General features: G+C 45.2%; 2 protein-coding genes across 10 annotated transcripts in view; one reads left to right on the plus strand and one right to left on the minus strand.

Moving 5' to 3' along the window:
* On the minus strand, positions 1 to 8,111 carry LOC142063149 (voltage-gated potassium channel KCNC1-like). 9 transcript variants are annotated; one of them, XM_075106550.1, is made up of 7 exons: positions 7,973 to 8,078; positions 5,874 to 6,014; positions 5,379 to 5,635; positions 4,879 to 4,922; positions 3,783 to 3,931; positions 2,549 to 3,086; positions 1 to 1,933 (listed from the first exon to the last, which is right to left on the minus strand). In XM_075106550.1, the coding sequence occupies exons 6-7, from the start codon at positions 3,038 to 3,040 to the stop codon at positions 1,130 to 1,132; spliced, it is 1,296 nt and encodes a 431-aa protein (XP_074962651.1). In that variant the 5' UTR covers positions 3,041 to 3,086; positions 3,783 to 3,931; positions 4,879 to 4,922; positions 5,379 to 5,635; positions 5,874 to 6,014; positions 7,973 to 8,078; the 3' UTR covers positions 1 to 1,129. The 9 variants fall into 9 exon arrangements, with proteins under 9 accessions (XP_074962651.1, XP_074962649.1, XP_074962652.1 ...); XM_075106548.1 differs by lacking the exon at positions 5,874 to 6,014 and having other exon boundaries at positions 7,973 to 8,111; XM_075106551.1 differs by lacking the exon at positions 5,874 to 6,014 and having other exon boundaries at positions 5,379 to 5,631; positions 7,973 to 8,097.
* The window catches only part of LAS1L (LAS1 like ribosome biogenesis factor), a 26,873-nt gene continuing 14,055 nt past the window's right edge, over positions 7,983 to 20,800 (plus strand). Inside the window, exons 1-7 of the mRNA XM_075106547.1 lie at positions 7,983 to 8,524; positions 9,140 to 9,265; positions 9,461 to 9,530; positions 10,726 to 10,807; positions 11,740 to 11,931; positions 13,828 to 13,874; positions 17,006 to 17,115. Of these exons, the coding sequence (XP_074962648.1) occupies positions 7,983 to 8,524; positions 9,140 to 9,265; positions 9,461 to 9,530; positions 10,726 to 10,807; positions 11,740 to 11,931; positions 13,828 to 13,874; positions 17,006 to 17,115 (1,169 nt within the window). The remainder of the gene's footprint in view (positions 8,525 to 9,139; positions 9,266 to 9,460; positions 9,531 to 10,725; positions 10,808 to 11,739; positions 11,932 to 13,827; positions 13,875 to 17,005; positions 17,116 to 20,800) is intronic.

Consider the following 20,800-nt stretch of genomic DNA (forward strand, 5'->3'; position numbering starts at 1 on the left):
TGAAAATTGCAATTAAAATAAAGCCTTAATGAAATTTAGATACATAAATGTTATTGTATACAGAAACTGTTACGTACTAAACAAAATAATCTTAGCACATCATCCTGCTATATAAACAATGGGATGTGGGATTTTTCATACCTCAACAAGATTTGTTATTTCAAAACTAAACATAGGTAACAATTAAGACTAGCCAGTTAAAAGATAAATATTCCTAGTTTATACCTATGCCTTAAGTAAGTAAATGACATTAAAATTATATTGAGTACTGTAAATTAAGGTCTTCCTTTTGAACAGCAAAAACCATATAGATATTTTGGCTAATAGCTCAGTGATGTTGTTACACAAAAACCAAGAACTGTTGAAATGCATTGATCCAATGGAAGTGTCCAATGAAATGTTGATCTCTCTGAGGTTAGTGAAAGGTTGCCATTGACTTCAGCAGAGCCAAAAAGGTATTGCTGTCAGAGGGCTCCCTTGCTGCTACCCGAATGCCACAGCAATTCCTGAGAGCCCGCAAAGCAGGGTACCAACCAGTGCTGGCTCTCGGGACCACAGACATTCAGCTCAGCCTGCCACCTTCTTTACATCAGTGTGTGAGTGCAGGCAAATCAGGTGCACTGGCTTGTTTAGGTAAAATGAGGAAACACTGCTAAAAAAACCCACCCATGCTTCCTCCTTGCTGCAGAGCAGGAGCAGGCACAAGTCTTCTTCCCCAGCATGCAAAATGAGATTATAATTTGTCAGGCAATGGAGGATACAGGTAGCATGATGGGTTGTATGCCAGCTGAGGGAATACGCTGTGGCCCCAGGTCATGGAACTGGGCTATGTGGTGCACATTCAGGCTATAATGCAGCATCACAGCCTGTCTCCAAACAGCTAGATGAGAAACTGTGGCATGTAAAAGAGCATGGGATGAAGTACAATATGGGAAAGATCCATGGGATTCAACAGGTCTGATCAGTTGTGTATCAAGTACTGCAACTTGAGGCTTCACCAATGGTTTGAAATACGCTAAGGCACCAAGTAAATGCAGTAAGAACTATTTGCACTCCCTTCCCACCAAAGGGAATAAACCATGCTGAAGGTTTATTGCTAAAGGCAAAGGGGAACAGAGATTCTGAAGTGTTAATGTTTCTTGCTCCTTTTCAGCTTCTGTTTGAGGATAGCAATGTCATAACAGCTTTTAAATTTCACCAGGAAAATGGGAATTGGGATGATAATAGTTAACATGCCGAATACTGCAGCTAAGGCTGCTGTCACTTGGCCAGCTGTGGTGAGAGGGATAGTATCTCCATAGCCCACTGTAGTGAGTGTTATCAAAGCCCACCAGAAGCAAACAAGAATGCTGGTGAAGTGCAGCTCCCCTGTGTAGGAGGGATGGCTACCCAGCAACTCCCCATAGAAAAAGAGAGAGCCGAAGAAGAGGGTCTCAAAGGCCAAAATCATCAGCAGGATGCAAACCTCTCTAAGGATAGACTTGAGGGTGTAGCACAGAACCCGGAGGATCAGTGGCGTTTCTATCAGCTTGGATATCTTCAGGAGTTTGAGGAGATAGACAATGCGAACAAAGCCCAACCAAAGCCCTAGGCTTGGCATTCTCTGAATCTGCCCAGCCACAAAAAGTTCAATATAAACTGGAAAGAGGGAGAGGAAGTCAACCATGTTCAGGGAATTTTGGAAGAACAACTTCTTGTCTGGACAGAAACAAAATTGCACAGAAAACTCAAAAGTAAACCAAAGGACACACAAAAGCTCCAGATGAAGCAAGTAGGCAGCCTGGTGGTAATAGGGCTCGTGGTCATCATGGGACACCTCAGAATAGCCAACAGAGGTGAAGTTAGCAGTAAAGAACTCAAATTGTGCCTTGCTCTCCTCACAGAATATGATGACAATTCCAGCGATGAACAGCAGAGAAACAAAAGCCAAGCACTGCAGAGGGAGGAAAGGGCACACATGCAATTAATCCAACAAACGAGTATCGCATAGCCCCACGGCCCCACCACAGCCCCAGGAGCCCCTCCACAGGCACAGTACAATCCCAGACTCATCCTTCTCAAATCACCATTGTTTTGCACACACAGAGTGCGTTTTCTCCTTCCAGATTCAAAAAATAATAGAGAAGACTAGAGTTGAAGAATAAACCACCTGAACTCCTACATCGGAGTATGTAAGGAAGGAGAAATGTCTGATAGCTGGAGTAATGCGGACAGACCCACACCGAGGGCCTCTTCAGCGCTAAATGTTGGGTCCAGAAATACCAACAGCACAGAAAACATCCTCTGCAGTATCTGACTGGCATTTGTTGTTCTGCACGCCTGATATTTTAAAGAGGAATGGTGTGTTCATTTCGTACAGAGAGTAGGGACAAGAGGAGGAGAGAAGGATGTGTCTGTTAATGAGAAGTAAGAATTCTATTTTCTTTTTTTAATCTGGGACTCAAAGAATACTTATTATAAAAGCTATGAATCCATTAGCATTTTTCATGGACCCATCCCAGTGATCCCAAAGGACACAGGCTGTATCCATCTCCACATATAGTATTACCTTGGCACTGAAAGAGGAAATGGGTTTTTCAAATATAGACCAAATCTTTGGCTGCCACCTGGTTCGCCAGCTGAAATCCCTTCTTTCTGTCTGGACTATGAGGCACTGGTCATCAGTCTGTTCATTCTCATCCCAAACGTTAAACCCCTCTGGCTGCACCTCTTTGTTATTCAGCTTCAGCCAGCAGCAGGATGCTAGCTGTGTCTCATTTATTTCCCAGAAAGTCAGCTCTTCTTCTAAGACTGACCTACAGGTATCAATGGGGCAGTGGAAATGTTTGGTCCTATAATAGTTCAACACGTAGCTGAAGATCTCAACACTCCTATCAAAAAAGAACTCTTTGGTGGTGGGATCATAGTCATAGATGCTTGGAGCATGGGGCTCTGTTAGGCTGCACAGCTTGGTCCCTGGGAAGGTCCGGAGGGTGCTGCTGTAGGTCTCATATCTGACTCCCCCAATATTCAGGATGATTTTTTCCTTGGAGCCTTCCATCTGTGAGGGAGGATGGAGGTGCAAGCCCTCATAGGCTCCTGTTTATCTGCAGTCAAAAAGAGAAGAATACAAATTAAAATAAGTAAAGAAAGTTTTGGAGCAGGAAGGTTTTCCAGGGTACCTCATTCCAGTGCTTTTAAAGCACATTTTGTACCTGAAATCTGCATCTCCTATAGGGAGGAAGGCACTTCTGCCATTCCCCATCATGTTCAGTGCCCGTTCCTAGACCCTGCTCCATGGACGTATCGTCTCAGCACTTTTCAGGAGATGCATCAAACAAAATTACAAACACCTGGTTTGCATTGCCCTCTCACTCAGCTTCTCCCCGTGGGGACAGAGCACACAGTACCAAGTCTGTTTCACCACATTTGTCCACATACTGTAGATAATCATTGCAATAAACTCATTTGAGGTAAAGTTCTCATTCCCAAGATATTCCCTCCACTATCTCTCCTGTCGTCTACTTCTTCTGTCTCTGCCCCCAATTTCTTTCTCCACAAGTAGTCTCTTACAGACACCTCCCTGTGCTAAAGAGGTACAACAGCCATCAACAACTTATTCTCCAAACAAGCCTTTAAACATAATCGCCTGTGTTGTGCCTGGCATAACAAGTTTGACAAGAGACCCTGCTGCCTGGTGTGAACATTTAGGTTGTCCGAGTTATGCTTTTTCCTTGAGTCCTCCCTGTACAGAGTCCCACTGGGTCAAATCACCTTTCCCTCTGCAGGAAGCTGCTCCTTACCTGGAATCTATACACAGGATTCCTGGGCTAGATAGGAACGCAGAACAACACGCTGCCTCCTCCTTCAGGGCTGGCTGACATCTCAGAATAGCACCAGAACCTGCTGCCAAGGCCTCTGGCACTGGAAGGCACGTTCAGTTGCTTATTTCCTGTAATACATCCCCTGTTTTGCTCTTCAAAATCCAACACACCTGGGAGAAACTTGAGCCCTGCTTTATGAACATTATTCTAAGAGGGGAGGGAAATCAAGGATCTCTGCAGCCTCAGGAGCATGTAGGAGAGGTACAGAATAGGGGCAGGATGTTCCTGAGAAAGTGACTAGGGCTGTCTTTCACCCACGCACATCCACTTCTGACTGTCTGTACTGCTCCATTTTCCCTTGTCCATTCCAACATATTTCCACCCAACCTTCTCTTACGCACTGCATTTCTAGTCCTGGCCTTTCTCTCGTAACAGAGCAAGCCTATCTTTCCTGTGTGGACTCTCTTACCCAGAGATGGCTCAGTGTGCCGAGACGATGCACGAATTCCAGCTGTCCCTCCTCCCATTTTTGCAGAAAGTGCTGCGCATGGGAGTCACAGGTCACTTCCGCAACAAACCTTTCCATCCAGGATCAGCAGGGGAACAAGCCCTGCACCAGAGAAAACTCCCAGAAGGAAAGAACTGCACAGAGCACCTCATTCAGCTTTATCAGAAAAGGCTGGAAGCTGCAGCTTGGTCACACACTTACAGCACAAGAGAATTACTGCCCATCTGCTGTCCCTGACAACTCCAACATATGGGAGGCTCGATGCAGCCTCACCCTAAAACTTACACTGACTTCAACAAGAGCAGGATTGACCATAAGGACTAAAAGCATGCAAGCATTGCTTAGTACTTGGTGCATAGGAATCTAAGCAGGTTAGATTAATTCAGCACTCAGAAAATCTGGAGTTACATTACTGGCCTCTGCTGCCTAGCTCTCTGAAGAGCACAGTGATTTTTGAGATCCCAGCTAAACTTGCCTTTATCTGCTTAGAATGTCAGATACCTCTTGCTAAAGTATAATAATCCCCATAAGAGAAATAAGCCAAGAAGTGCCATTTCATATTCTTACCTTGGTACTATTGCAGCAACTCTGCAACCAGAAGAAAGAAGAGACTGGGAAGAACAGAGACAGATTCAGTGAAAACAGGATGTTTGATGGCTAGTCTCTAAAGCTCAGGTCTCATAGATGCCAGAAAACAAAACCAGCCAATAGCACTGAAAAGAAGCAGAGGCCCCCCTCCCTTGTCCTCTGCCCTGTCAGCAGTTGTTCGCCCCCTCCCAGGGAACAACACTCAAACAAGAAGGGAACAACTGCCAGGCCAGATACGCTCGGACCACTCTGCCACCCACTGCTCTACTAACAATCTCCAAGGGCCATGGTGTTTGGGAAATACATGAAGCTCAAATGCCTTCAGATCAATTCGAGATTAAACTATCAAGCCACAGAAAGGCAGACAGAGCATGGTTTGTTTTTTTCTTTTTTGGCTGTGCCTTATTCTAGTTTGAGATAAAAAATAATATAGAAAACAACAGGAGCAGACAAACAAACAAACAAAAAAATCATCTGACCTCCCATCTTCTTGTCACACTCTTCTTTTTTTGGTTTAAAGGGCTTTTCTTCATTTCTGGATGACCCGAAGATTAATCTTTTGCACCCACTGATTTTAAATGCCTTTTATTTTTTTTTCTGTCATCGATTACTCCAGGAAGAAGGTTGGCACATAGACGTTAATCCCAGTCAAGAAAGGCATGCCGTGTGTGAAATTTCCTTTCAGCTGATGTTCCAAGGCTGTTTCTAGGTATCACCTCTGCTTACTTCAAACTGTCTGAAAAGAAAGTGGGAAGAGGAATTTCCTCATTCCCAGCAGGAGCAAGACAATTCAAGAAGGCTCTGGGGGCTTCCTTTTCAGTTATACAAATGAAAAGCAGATTGATGTCTTTCTAGAGAAAGTATTATCACAGTTCACCTGCTGGATTTTTCATTTTAATCCATGACCTACATTACGCTCACACACTCAAATCTCTTTTCTTTTAAAAACTAGATTTTCCATTTAGGCCTTTTACCTAAATAGCTGCCTGGTTCCTCGCCCCTCATTGGCACTTCACCTGCAGGTGCGAGTAACCTCACTCATCCTAACCATCCAGGGCCACCGCAGACAATCCTGGCCTCTTCTCTCAGCCAACACCACAGCAAGGCTGCAGAAACTGGAATGACAAATTGCTGTCAATCCTGCACGGGACACTCTGTGCAACGAGGCATCTTTGCCCGTTACCTCCCAATTCCGTACTGAGCAACCTTCTAGCCAGACATCACAAGCAGAACAGCAAAATTCCCCATAAACCCAGACTCTGAAAGCACATGTAGCATGTGAAATCTATGCATGTGAAATCTATGCTGCTCTCTCTCTACAAGAGACACCAAACTCTTCACATCTTTCTCCCTCTCGCACGCTTCATAGAGAATAAGAATGAAAAATACTCATTCGAATTTAATTTCTGATGCGTCTCTGAAGCTCTGGACGCAGGTGATCTGATCAAGGTTGATGTACCCTATCTGTTCCACAGCACTGCAGTATTTGCCTTTTACAACCTTTGCACAGCAGTTGGATTTCTGAAACCCAGAAATAATCTGGCAAGCAAAATGAGACATGGAGTTCCTATGCTCTGAATAAGACCCTTTGATTGTGGTAAACAGCTTGTTCTTTCAGAACGTTTTTTAAGCAGATGAAAAGTGCAACTCCATTTCCAGACAACAGGGCCTCACTCCAAGTTTTCTCCCTGCCTCCTATCTTCTGAGACTTCACTTTCACTGCATGAGGCGCTGTGGGAGTTTGGTGGCGAATGTCAAATCTGTTCCCCCAACCGTACACTTCTTTTGAGCAACAAAACTCGTTTCAACTTGGCTGATATTTATTAACACCAAAGAACAAGGTAGACTTTTTTTGGGGGGAGGAAGAGGGGAAGAGATTGAAGCTGTAACGAGCTGAGGCATTTTTCAAAGTTGGTATTTTAACAGAACTCATTCAGCGTTTCTTTCCATAATCTTTGGTATTTAATAAAATTTAATATTTCATGCAGGGCAGGGGTTCTATAATTTTTTCCCATTCGCTGATATCGATGCGCACGGTCTCCACTATGGGCTCAGGCAGGCTTGCGTTAGCCAAACGCGGGACGAGGGGCTTCCTTAACTGCATTTCTACAAGAACGTAAAAGGAGTTTTAGCTTTCCAGTGTAAGTATTTCTTCAGAGAATGTTCGTAAAAAGCAAGTGAGGATAATTAACAGTTTTGCAAACAAAATCTTGCTTCAGAATATCGAACAAAAAAGCTTAAGCTATCCTGAAGTCCTGACAGCCTTGGGGAAAAGACCAAGATACTCTTTAGGAGCTAGGGGCACCACCAGAACCTACGGCTCAGCTCTTCTACTAGCAAAACCAGCAGAAGTAACTTCCATGGACTTCCACCCCCCGCGCTTTTTTCCCATCCTACATTTCAGTTCTACCTCCCCTCTGACCTCTAACACAAGTGTATTCCTGGGATTATGCACAGATCGGTGAAAAGAGAAGTTTTTTTTAAAAAGCGCCTCGAAAAATAAGATGATTTATAGCCTGGATCATTCATTGATTTAGCCTACTCCAAACACCTGTCAAATCTTGCAACTGGGAAGAAGAGCAGTTAGGCTCCCTGCGAGCGCAGCCTCCCCCCTCTCCTCCCGCCACCTCTCCCCTCCCCCCCCTCCCCTCTCCTCTCCCCCCCTCCCCTCTCCTCTCCCCCCCGTCCCCCCCTCCCCTCCCCCCCGTCCCCCCATCACCTCTCCCCTCTCCCCCCCGTCCCCCCCTCCCCTCCCCTCCCCCCCCGTCTCCCCTTCCCCCCCTCCCCTCTCCCCCCCGTCCCCCCCTCCCCTCCCCCCCCGTCTCCCCTTCCCCCCCTCCCCTCTCCCCCCGTCTCCCCTTCCCCCCCTCCCCTCTCCCCCCGTCTCCCCTTCCCCCCCTCCCCTCCCCTCCCCTCCCCTCCCCTCCCCTCCCCTCTCCTCTCCTCTCCCCCCTCCCCTCCCCTCCTCTTCCCCCCTCCCCTCCCCTCCCCTCCCCTCTCCTCTCCTCTCCCCCCTCCCCTCCCCTCCTCTTCCCCCCTCCCCTCCTCCCCCCTCCCCGGCCGTGGCGGGCACCGTGGCGCAGATGCGGCGGGACGCCCTACGCTGCCCATTGCCTTCGCCTCCTGCCCTGCGGCCTCCGGCCGCTCCTCCTCACGCCGACACCTCGCCGCCCCTCAGCTCCCCCCAGCCCGGCAAGGGGGGAGCGCGCCTGCCCTGCTCCGACCCCAAAGCGCCCGAGGACCCCGGGCCCTGCAGGGAAGCGCCGGAGGACGCCACCCCACGCTGGGGAGCCGAGCCGCCCTGCCCTCGGCACGGCCGGCGCCCCCAGGCGGCCCGGCAGCTCCGCAGGCCCGCGCCCCCCGCCGCCGCCCGCCCCGGAAGCGGCCGCCCCGCCCCGGAAGCGGAGCGCGGCATGGCGGGCAGCGGCGAGGAGGGGCGCGCCGGCCTGGCGTGGGGCCGCGGCCCGCAGTGCTCGTCCCCGGCCCGCAAGCGGCTCAGGGCGCTGCGGACGGTGGTGGCGTGGAGGGGCAGGGCGGAGTGGGACCAGGTGATGGTGGGGCTCTACTGCGGGGACGGCCGGCTGCAGCAGGAAGCGCTGGACCGGGTCTCGGCCTGGAAGAGCCGGTACGGGCCGCACGGCGCGGGCAGGGAGCGCGCCGCGGCCCTGGCGCTGCCTTCCGGGCTGCCGCCGCTATCTCTGGAACGGCCCTGCCAGCCCTCCGCCCCCGCCGCTGCCTGTTTCGGGCCGCGGCCCCCCGGTGCTGCTCCGCGGCCGGGGCTCTGCGCGGGTCGCCGGTGCCGCCGGGCGGGCGGCTTTGGGCACGTAGGCCGTGCCAGAAGCAGGCTGGGCCGTGGTCAGCGGGGGAGGCAGAAGCCCTGGGTGCTTGCAGCCTCACGGGCTGGTTTCTCGGCAGTGCTGCAGGGAGCGTATCCAGGGCCCTCGAACCACCCGTTTCTGTTCGTGTGGGCCCTGCTGCGTCCATACACGAGACCAGTCTGGTTACGGCACTTTGTACTGTGTATGCGCTTAGCATATCAGCGAGTTCTTGTTTAACATACGCTTAGGAGTAGCCGTGTAATCACCCCGTTGCAAATAAAAGCCTTTGATGCTGTCTTTCTGCGTAGCGTTTCTCAGGCTGTTGTGTACCGCAGAGCGCAAAGAGTAGCTGGGAAGCCACGCTTTTTGCAGAGCGAGTGTTTTCTTGTGAGACCACTCACCTGTTTTTCCTTTATCTCTAGGTATGGTCCCAAAATGCCTCTTGCAGTGGATTGCACTGCTGAACTGATTCGTTGCAAGGTCCTGGATTCATCTGGGAGATTGAAGTCACATGAGCTCGTCCTCTCGTATGGGCTGGCTCTTGTAAGGTAGGGCTTTGAAGGGCTGTGTGCTGTGAGAGACAGACAGATGCCTGGACAGAGAGAATTCTTCATCTGTCTAATTTCTCTTTGCATCTCTGGGACCACAGTGTTGTAAAGCATGTGGGGGATTTGTCTCTGGGGTTCCAAGTTTCTCTGCAGCTCATGGTAGTCATTTTATCTTTTTTTGTAACTTGCCAACAGGTTTGTCAACTTGATCACAGAAAGGAAACAGAAAATGGTCAGCGTTCCTCTGAGGCAATTAGCCAGAGAGGTAAATATTTAATAAGAGTTACTTGATAACTTCTGTATATATAGAGAATGTATGTATTGTCTACTAACACCGGGTGGAGGGAGTTGTGAGGGGTCATTCTTTTGTAACCAAAGCAATGGGTATAGGTGCCCCTTCTTTCTAACTGCAAAGTTTTAAGGAGGCGTGGTGTAACTAGATCCAAAACTTTGTCCTTTAAAGTCAGATTAGGAGTAACAAAGGCTGGTGATCATTAAAGCGTTTTGAATCATGTGTGATCAGAAGTCTTGACTTACATGTAAATAGTCCTACTTATACACTACATTTTGGGTTTTTAGCTGCTGAGATATGGAAAAACAGCTAAATCTATAGTTTATAAATTCTAGTCTCTGACAAGCACGTTATACATAAAAAGCACTTAATCACATTTGCAGGCATTTTCATCTCATGTCTCTCGTTTGAAGTGAGCTTGTCCACTCCTGTGTGGCGGAGGAAGTGTTCAAGGTGTAATTGTAGCAGGACCAGCTTGAGTCCTTTTATTGCCAGCTGCACTGAGCGTCACAACTGGGTCTGAACAGCAAGTTTTGAAAGTGAAGAACAGACAGTACTTGAGACTCTTCTACATAATCAGCCTTGTCTGGGGCGCCTGTGTGAGAATGATAAATTGTTCTTGGGGTGTTTTTTCTGGGTTTTTAAGAAAGGTGCTGCTGCTCACCTTTTAAAACTGATCAAGCTTAAAAGTAGAGGTCTTGCATAGTTAAAGTTAGTTGTCCTTAGAAAAGTTGCAGAAAATTGCGTGCAACTTAATACGTGTATGACTTGAATATTATATATGATATGATTTGTATCTTTGATATATGAACTGTCATCCAGAATGTTTCATCAGTTTAAATATATTTTAACTGCTTCTCAGTATCTCGTTAAATTATACACAGCACCTCTGTCTAAAAAGATGTCTGTTGTTGCAAGTAATGTTGAAGAACTTAAACTGTAAAATCCCTAGTTTGTATGGATCCTAGGGCACAGGAGGAGTGGGATCAGAGAGGAGGGGACCTCAACCCACCCTTGAAGTGGGACGCTGGGGGACTGCGGTGCAGGAGTGGCCTGGAAGAGGCTGTTCCCACCCAGGTGGAGGTTCTCTGCAGCCTTGCAGGGCTGCGTACAGTTGTTGTGTGATGCAGTGGGAACTGCGGGGTAATGCCTGCGGCTGTTCTTCCAGGTGGACATCCCCATCTGGGTTGTGGATCTCCGTCACGAGCTGACCCACGGGAAGCTGCCACGGCTGGCTCTGTGCCGCAAGGGTAAGTGCCGCCAGCAGGCGGCATTGGGAGGGCCTGGCCTGAGGGGCGTTCGGGGCGGCAATGCCAGTGCCACAGGCCCTGAGGGGAGCACCCCTCCCTCCATTTTGGGGTGCTGCAGAGCAGGTAACAGGCTTGCCCTGGCAGCGAGAGCTGTGGCATGAGACACCAGGAGGGTTTGCCACTGCCCTGTGCAGGTAGCTGAACTGTGGCTGGTTGCTCCAGGCTGTGGTGCGTCACAGGGAAGGCGTTCAGACTTTCTCCTTCCCCTGAAAAAAATATCAGAAACAATAGTTTCTCCCTCTTGCTTTGCACCACAGGAAGTTCATCTCAGGGGAAGAGGTAAATGCTTTTCCTGATGGTTTAGAGATACCTGAGTCTCTTAAGTTCCAAGTCTGAATGAATGACCAGCTCATGGCATTAGAAGGGATTCCTGGGAATTTTGAGTTAAGCACTGAGGAACCAGTTAAATAACCTTCAACAGGTTCCTTAGCTTGGGTTGGGTAGCGAAGTGGTGATGGGTGAAAGGGGGTTTTCTGTTCTATCTAACGTATGCCTAGTGTAGTCTCTGTACAAAAAAATAATGTGTTGATCATTGTGATACTGAAGAATTGACTCATTTTCTCATCAGAACACCACTGCTGGGACTAAGTTTCTGCTTAAATTTGGCATAGCTTGAGCAAGGTGCAGTGCTATAGCAGTGTCCAATCTTTTTTGTTGCCAAAAAGATGGTGGGTGTTACCAGGCCTGTGATACTCGTTTGTGGGGTTGTTTTTTTAATTTTTTTTAAACTCATTCACCTTTTCATTAATGGAGTTGTATGTGATTTCAGGGTTCACAACTTGATAACAGCATTTCTTTTCACAGTGTAGCACCTATATTTTTTTTTTCAATAATAAAACCTCACTGAGAAAATGTTTTCTGTTCTCCCTTAGGTTGTGATGTTGTGCTGGACTGGCTGCGGAAGACGTATTGGAGCCGTCAGCTGGGCAATAACTTGTGTGAAGAAAGTGAGGACGAGGAAGAGGAGCAGGAAGGGGTGGAAGCGACTGCAGAGTTGGACAGTGATGCATGGGAGATTCAAACCCCACAGCATGAGGCCTGTCAGAAACACAAGGAATTCCATGGTAGGTGTCCCTAGAACAGTGGTGCAGATACAAGGAGTAGATATGTCCCATGCTAGAGAAGGCAGTTTAAAAGTGTCATCTTCTCGCCCTGACAGCGCATAAAGATATACCTCCAGCTCAGGTTTTGGGATTCCTCTTTGGGCCTTGGTGGATTCTTGGGGTGACTGACTTTTTTTGATTTAGCTCACTGAATTTGTAGCATAAAATATTTTATTTCTGTTGAATTTGCAGTATCTTAATCAATAGCAACGGTTATACCAGGATAGTTTAGGACCAAGCATTGTAAAAGTTAGTTGTAGTGTCTTGACAGTCACAGTTTTGGTATCGAGGCCACTGTGGGCAAAGAGGCTATAGCTCTTTTTATAGGCTTTTATAGCTCTCAAAACTCTGTAGATTCATAACTTGAGAAAGAACAGCATAAAGGGAGTTTGGCCAGTTCCAAAATACTTTGCATGTGGACAGAAAAATGACTAGCTGCCAATAGTATTAAAAAAAAAATATAAAATCACAGGTAACTCAACCAGGACATAATCTAAGATATAAAGTGCAAAACAATGGGAAAACTTTGCTAAACTGTTCCAGTGGTTGCTTTTTACATCACCAGAAGTCTTTGAACCCAAAATAAGGAGCTTTTCTCAAGGTAGATTCCTAGTTTGAATGACTTCCTGGAGACAGTGGGAGTTCAGATTAGATGGCTGGTCTGAGAGTTTGAGGCATGTGAGCATCAAACAGTACCTCAAAGAGTAAAACAGATTAGTCGTAATTTTTTCTGATGAAAGATGGTGTGCTTATGAGGAGTAACTCACCCAACAGATTACAGGAGCCCAATCCAGAGTCCAAAGAGTGTGCATGAATGCTGAAGTGACCCTTATTCCTCCCTGGAAGGTCACACTAGGTTGACTGTATTGATCTTTCTGGCTTCAGGATCTATGGAGTTGTTGCAAGTCTTTTCTAGATTCCTTTATAACAGATTCATACATAGAGTAGCTGTGATCCAGAAAGTAGTAACTAGTTTGTTGTGCGCTTTGAGTTTGATACAGAATTTATTAGAAAAATCCAAACCTAGAAGCAGTACTAAACTTGGGAATGTGGCAGCACTTAAGACTTTTCTTGCCAGAGTGTATGTCTGGGCTTCTGTCTGACTTCATGTTGGATAAGATCCAAGCATATGCTATCCCTTCCTCTCCCTGGCTACCCTAAAAAAAACCAAAAAAATATCCCGCCCCCAGCTGCCAAAAGAGAGAACCACAGAACGATAGAGTAGATTCTGTCATGTATATGTCCAGAGTGATGGAATGGCAATGGTATATCACTCCATCACTCCATCTGAAGTTTTATCTAGCTGATACTGGGTGATGGACATCCTGATAGCAAGTGACAATGACCCCTGAATGATGAAGTATTTTGAAAGATGATGCTATTTCAGGTACAGTAAAAGTGGTCCACAGGTAGAGAAAGGACATTTCATGTAGGTGGTAAACTAAAGTTGAAAAAAGTCCAATAAGGATGTGGGTGCTGTTGCACCACAGTGCTGTTGCAATAGATTTAAAATGCAAGTACAGGAATACAAATATGCATCAGAACATGCTGCCTACGGGAACAATTTCTTCCTAAACTGATACATTTGGGGATTTCTTTGGAACTGTCAGGATTTATCCAACTTGGCTGTCTTTGGCCACTGTTAGTGATAAAGTACTGAACTCCTGGTTCAACCCCACTTGATAAGATTTATGTTGCTGGAAAAGTCTGGGAGCTGTAGATGTCTTCAGAGTGTTGTCTGAATTAGAGTTTAGAAGTCCCTTTGATGTTTTCCCTGGTCGTTTATTCAGCAGAACTAAGCAGTTTGCCCAGATACAGAATTTCCTGTTTAAACTATATATTTATGTTTATTTCTAGAAAAAGTCAGAGATGTGCTGGTATCCTACAAGAATGAGCAATTTCGGGTAAGTACAGTCTGATCATCAGCACTTTCCGTTCTTCTCATTTCCTGCTTGGGGCAAAAAGTCTTCTCTTCATTCTTGCCCAAACTGGAGAATTGATGCTCTTGGCCAGGCCTGATTTGAAATACCTGAGCGTAGCATGTTTAAGCTACTGTGCCAGGAGTTTATTTCATGTAACAGCAGGGTTCCCTTTTTTCCTCCCTGTGGCATCCTCCCACAGTTAGAATCTGTCCAGAAGTGTCAGTTATACAGAAGTGATACTTGTACCAGTGCTGCAGAGGTGGCAGTACGCCAGTGTCCACAGTGCTGCCAACAGTTGCCAGGTTGTGTACTCTTGCCTAAAGTAGTGCTGCTGTCTAGCACGTAGCCCACAGGGGACCTGTGGCTGCTGCACGTGCAGAGAGAGGCTTGGTTAGTTTTTTTGTTCAGATCTCTCTCCTAGTATTGTCATACATGGCTTGCCAAAGTAAAGCCTCACTGCAGGCAACAAGCAAATCGAGCTGTGGTGGTTTCTAGCGTGAACACATTGTTCATGTTTATAAATAAGATATGTACTTGTTGGAGATCCCAACTCTTCCTTGTCAGGGTGGATAGTGCCCAGTTTGTTCATGCTAGTGTCTCTGGAAACTGAGATCTGTCATTCAGAAGTCATTAGCCTACGTTTTTTATCAGCCATCATATATTTTTGAAGTGGCCCAGTGGCTGAGGTGCTGCAGTTCAGATTGGTGAATAATTTGCCCCAGAAATCTCTCTCTGCTCAGCTTCCCCTTCTTAATAATGGGATAGTTCTTAAGATGTGTTGAGAGCTGCATTACAGACCCTGTAAAATGTGTTTGGATATGACCTCATCAACGTACTGTTGTTACCAGGGAGCTGTTCTTATTTTTATTTCAGTTAATATCATTAGGGGCTAAAGGAGAACATGTGCTAACATTCCAATGAGAACTGGAGTCAGGAATTTAATTGAAAATTAACATCCAGTTTCTTTCATTGTCTTGGTTTTGGAGTATATAACGTGATTCTCCTTTGTTCATCCTTCCCTTTCTGTAGTTGGTACTGGCTTATTTTGTACATTTTGCATTGCATCCTAAAGGAGACAGATTGATTATATCTGGTGAGTGACCTCTTAACATATTAACAGAACAGAGGGAAGTATTTCAAACTGAATAGGAAAATGCAGCTTCAAAATTTAAACTGACCAGGGCTGAATGGGGAAAGGAGTAGTCAGTCAATTGCTAAAGAGTAGTTTTGAAACTTCTGTTTCAAAGCTCATGGGAAACTCTTCTTATCCCATCAAAATGGTAGAAATACAGGCTGAAGAGTAAGCTCTGTTATGTACCTCAATTTAATTGAATGCTGCATACTGTGCTTTTGAAATTTCTCTGTTCACCCTGTAAGGCTGCCGTTCTTGTTGAATGGTTTCAAGTGGTGCACTTGTGTGTCATCTGACAAAATACAGCTGAATTGTGAAAAATGAATGCTCCGTAGGTATGCGTGTTGGGGATATAGCTTCTTTTAATATATCATCTTTGCCACTCTGAGGTACACTGAGCAAAGGGCTTGCCAAGATCTGTCAGTGGCAAGAAGTGTTTCTCCTTATGGCTGATACCTGCAAGTTTTTAACTGAAGTTTGTCTTTTATAAAAAACAAAATACTGCTTTTATGCATTAATAACTATTGCCAGTAATTTGAAGAGATGCAAGCACATTGGTCTTTTGTTGGCCTCTGAAACTCTGTTCTGTACAACAGTAGACCTGTGATATAAATCTGATTATAGCTGATAAAATCTGAATCTCTGAAACCTAGAAATTGCTTGGGGAAAAAAAATTACTTGGGCTTGTTCTTGTGCCCTTTAAGGGCAGGTGGTTTGGTACATCCAAATAATTTCTTAACCATGACAGCAATTGAATGTTCCAAATATCAAATAACTACTCCTTGAAGCTTTTTTTAGGCTTATATTTAAACACTTACCCTGGGTTGGCATAGCAAGAGTGGTACAGTATCTTTGGTAGTCTCCCTGCATAAATGTATAGTCTGTCTCTAATCTTTTTCGTGTAAGAAGGAGAACCACTTATACCTAGGTCATCTTTACAGCAGTGTAACTGAACAGTCTATGATCCAGACACTTCTATAGCTGTTCTGTTAACTACTTACAATACCTCCACGTTTATATAAATCTGTAAGGTGTAAACAAGGCCAAAATAAGTTGTGTCATGGGAGCTGTGCACTTTGTTGTCTGATTGTTCATATGGATGGGCTAGAGGTTCTTTAGGCCATGTCTTTATACTTGATTTGTCATCTAAAGTATCTTTTGGATGCAGTGGTAACTTTGCATGGGTAGGTTGAGGGCTAATCGCAGGCCTGAAAATGACACCTTGGTTTTCCAGTCTCATTTGACATTATATTCCTGCCTTCTTTTATCTCAGTAGTAACTGTCTTCCAAAAAAATCTGCTGATACTTGTTGGTGATGTAACATGCTTCATGCCAATATTTTATAGAAGGTGGTCATGGTAGAATTGCCATTTAGGTAGGTTGTGAGCATAAGTAGAAGGCACGTCTTACCTTGCTGCACAGACTCAGGTAAGGTATATATTAAACCAAGAAATCACTAACTTTCAGAGTACTAACCTCCAATATTCTCTCTTCCATTCTTGGCAGAACCTGGTAGTCTGTTTTGTGTATTGCTCCTACTCATAGGATGCTCTCAGCTGATGACGGGTTGCCTAGATGGCTGTGTTGATTGACATTTTGTTCTATTGTATGCATAATATGACTGGCAAAACCTTGTCCCGAGTAGGCAGCCTCATCCCCACCCCACATGTGGAGTTAATGATTCAAAATGAGTCTGTCCTGGTTTGTGCTGAAGTCAGGGAGAGCGAAGTTTGGAACCAGAATGAGGATGCCAGGACTGTGACTCTGTGGTGCTGCTGTCTTTTTCATTCAGGCCTTTTCCAAGTATGACATAACTTATATTAATTTTTAATATACCCCTAGGAAGGGGAACTTTTGTGAATTTTTTGAAGTGCTGTTTATGAACTACATACGGCATGCACATCTTCTCTTCACAGCAGTGCTTTTCTGTTTGCCGTTAGAGCATGTTTTCCGTTAACGCTTGGATTTTTTCTTCACTCAGGTTATGCAGACTGCACAGTCTGTTTCAAAGTCTCGAGAACTGTGGTCTGATTCCTCTTCAGAAGTGGACTGGATTTTGGCTCAGATCAAAGACCTGATGCAAGAGAACAGGTACATCTCTGATAAGGAACTGAAGCGAAAGGTACAGTGCAGAGCTGGGCATGTAGACCTGTTGCGCTGCCTTTTCACCATGTTGTTCAGCTGATCATAGAGAAGGCAGTTGGCCGATTTCCTCAACGTCTTTGAGGATGGAGTTGTTAATCTCTGTTAATGGCTGATGTTTCCTGTGCCGGATGGTCTCCGAGGTGTTGTCCCTGACTTAGCTGTGCTGGCCCCAGTGCATGTCAGCATCTTCAGCGTCTTCAAAAGCTCTACCAACAACCTTGTGTAGACTTCGATTTCACAGTAACCTTTAGAATTCTTCAAACTTGCAGGGCAATATTTGCCTCTTCTATACTTTCTATTACTACAGGGCCTCTAGGACCCAGTGTGTTGAGACTTTATTATTACTATAGAAATTTGCATGAAGATCTTTTCCCACTCAGAGAAGGTGTATCTGGCCAGTGGGCAAGTAAGCAAGCTTGCTTTCAGACTGGCACCTCTGAAAGTTTAACAGGCTTGAATTCAAGCGTGGCTTCAAGCTGCTTGAATCTGGCTCAGTGGAATGCTGTTCTGTACAGGGTGCTGTCACCAGAATGTGGCAGGTTTTTTGCATTACTGTTTCTACAGGAAACTCTGGTCTGGCAGATGTAGAGAAGACATGAAAAGTAACCAGCCCACCTCCTACACCACCTCTAGCTTTGAAGGAATCCGTGCAGGTGTTATGTTCTGTTAACCAGCTTCTGTTAGGTGGAAAGTGCCTGTGCATGAATCTTTTCTTCTGAAAAGCTATTATTGTGGAAAAGTAGTTAAGATGCTTCAGCATTGTTATTGCAAAGTGTAGGCTTGTGTCCTTATATGTTGGTAAGTCAAATGGAAGGGTTAGACTTTTCCTGTCTTTCCAAAAGACATACTTCTGGAAATATTTTAGGATACTCTAGATGATAAATTAAAGATTTAATTCCTGCACAATGTGTTGGGAATTTCACTGCTTTGCAGTCATTTCATTAGAAGGTAAAGTGGCAGTAAGACAAAATTGTTTTTACATCCTTCCTTCTTCAGGTGTATGGGATGGCATGGATTACAGGGCACGGTTTCATTGGTGTGCTTAGGAGATGCTGCTTCCAAAATTAAAGAGGTTTAAAAAGTTTGTCATCTATCTGGTAAAGTCTTGGAACTAGGTGGCACATCTCAGGAGCCTGATTTCATTTCCAGCTTTCACTGTCAGTTTTCTGAGAGCTTTGTTTGGAATTCCAGCCCAGTAATTTAGGTAAGGGTGTGAAACCCCGACGCTAGGTGTGGCCTAAAGAAACTTCAAAGATGGGGCAAGAATCTGTTGAAAACTATATCACCAGATCCTTTGTTCCAACAAAAAAAGTGTGATGCTATGGTATAGTATCTCTAGAGTATCTGTCATTTCTTAAGTAATGAAACCTGGCAGTAATGCTTTCATAAGAACTTTGTCTTCACTGCATTGTGCTACACTGAATAAGACTTTTTTTGATGAAGCCTGTGCTTAAGGGAACCAAATAAAAGAAGGAAAACAGAGAGGAGGAAGCCGGTTTCTGTGACAATAAAAATGTGGGGTTTTTCTGTCTTGCGGATTTTGTTTCTGTTAGCTGTTTCATGGTTTCCTGAGTGACTCTTAATGATCAGGCAACTTCATTACAATAGCCGCCCTGATATGCAGGGAAATCCCCCACTTACAGCAGCCAGGGATGGGGGGCTGTTTCACAATTCACAGCTTGCAAAACTAGGAAAGAGCCAAACCTTTCAGTAGCGATGCTACTCCAGAGAGACTTTGCAATTGCTTTTAACTGCCTTGTGTGTTCACTGTTCAGAGAGAAATTTTGGCAAGAATATTTCTGTTTATATATGTGTGTGTGTATTATTTCCAGTAAGTACTGGTTCCACAAGTCCAGACTTTGGGTTATACTTTTGGAAAGGAAACATACATGTTTCTGGATCAAAACAGCTTTGGCAGTGAGTTTCCAACCCTTATTCCTTTTACTTTACAGGCTCTCTCTTCATTCCTTTTGCTTCTTTAAGCATTATTAACTCCAGAAAGCCCCAAGAGCGGGGCACCAGGTTACATACTGCTAATTTTGGTACTTTTCAGTATTTTTCTGCTGTTGTCAACGATAGATGCCAGATAGGCCAACTGCTGCAACGAGGCATTTTCCTTGATTTGTGTGGAGTACTTTGACTGTATTCACACATGTGCTTATTCCTGGGAGCTGGCAGAACCCAAGTAGGGAAGGGGGCATGTGTTATAAGAGAATGTAGAAGTCCGGGTACTCAGCTTCTTATTTCTCCTGTTGAGTTTCTCATTCCTTTATCGGGAGATAAAGAGAAAAGTGGGACAAGGGACTTGATTGACACCTTTCTTCAAAGCCGAATAGGTGACCCTTAACTTTTGCCACCTTCATTCTAGCTAGCGCAACTGGAAACCAAGTGCTGAGCCTGGCTGTGGTGCTGGGTACCACTGGGGGTGGTGTTGGTTTCCAGGTCCCTGGGCAAGATCTAGTCATGCATCACATGGTAGCTCTCTGCAGGTTTTGTTGAACGTCCGCAATGCTCTCTGTGAAGTACCTGAAATAATAGTGATGTAATGGGAATGTGTCACCAGAGTGACAGTACAGGGTAAGCTCCACAGTTGTTTTAATGTGAGGCAGCAGTCACTGGAAACAGATTTTAGCAAGGGATTGAGGTACAGTCATTTTCCACTGATGATTGTCATACCAAAGAGCTACTTCATCCATTCTCAATCTCTTTTGAATGTGTGAAGTGACTTATGAAAGTGGTTTTTAAATTTAGAATGCCTGTGTAATTCTGAGTAAAGCCTTTTATTTCCCCTATCCACGTACCCTGTAATTTGGGTGGTGCAGAGGACAGAAGATTCCTTTAGACCTAAAGCAAAATGAGCTAACTGCAAACGATCCTCTGCTGTCTGCTTCAGAGAACTGACCTTGTGGACCTTTCTTAATAAGATGTTCTTCTGCTTAAATGGTTCTCTATTGAAGCTGCTATCTGCATGGAGATGTCCTTAATAGTTGGTGATGATCTGTCATTGCCATGTAGGAATAATGGTAATTATGCTGGCACACTTGACAGAGAAGAGAGGATTGAAACTGGATTTTGTTTTTTAGAAACAAATTACATTCTACCACTTGCCTTCTGATCTTCCAGCACATCATCTACTTATGACGAAGTGATCTAGTGTTTGTGTGTGGTGTTCCTGCACTCTGAGATCTTTAGCTGCTGTTTGTATTTTTAAAAAAACCTTTATTGGATCTAAGTTGTGCCTGGATGTTTAGATTTGGAACTCACCCCTATTGGAGAAGACAAATTTTCTCATCCGTTTTATACCAAAATATGCCGTGTTTGACATGGGTACTACCATTCCCAATCCAATGAGTGATAGCAAAAGCAGTTTTTCTGTGGAATTTATTCAGTGTTTGGAAATGGCCACCTTGTTTTTTTTTCTGAAAAGTGTTTATTTTAATGCTGTGTCTTTGCACGGATAGAGAATCTGGTGGATAAAAGTGTGAACGGAAGAACTCAAGAGAATCCCATGGTTAGATATTGGGTAGTTGAGGGAATTTTACTTCTGTCTCTTTTGCTGTTACTTCCAGGTGTCAGTTCCACCTACCTGTCTGGGCCATCTCAGTGTTCCACTTGCATTAAGCCAGTTTAA

Source organism: Phalacrocorax aristotelis, chromosome 11 (assembly GCF_949628215.1).
Source record: "Phalacrocorax aristotelis chromosome 11, bGulAri2.1, whole genome shotgun sequence".
Taxonomy (NCBI): Eukaryota; Metazoa; Chordata; class Aves; order Suliformes; family Phalacrocoracidae; genus Phalacrocorax; species Phalacrocorax aristotelis.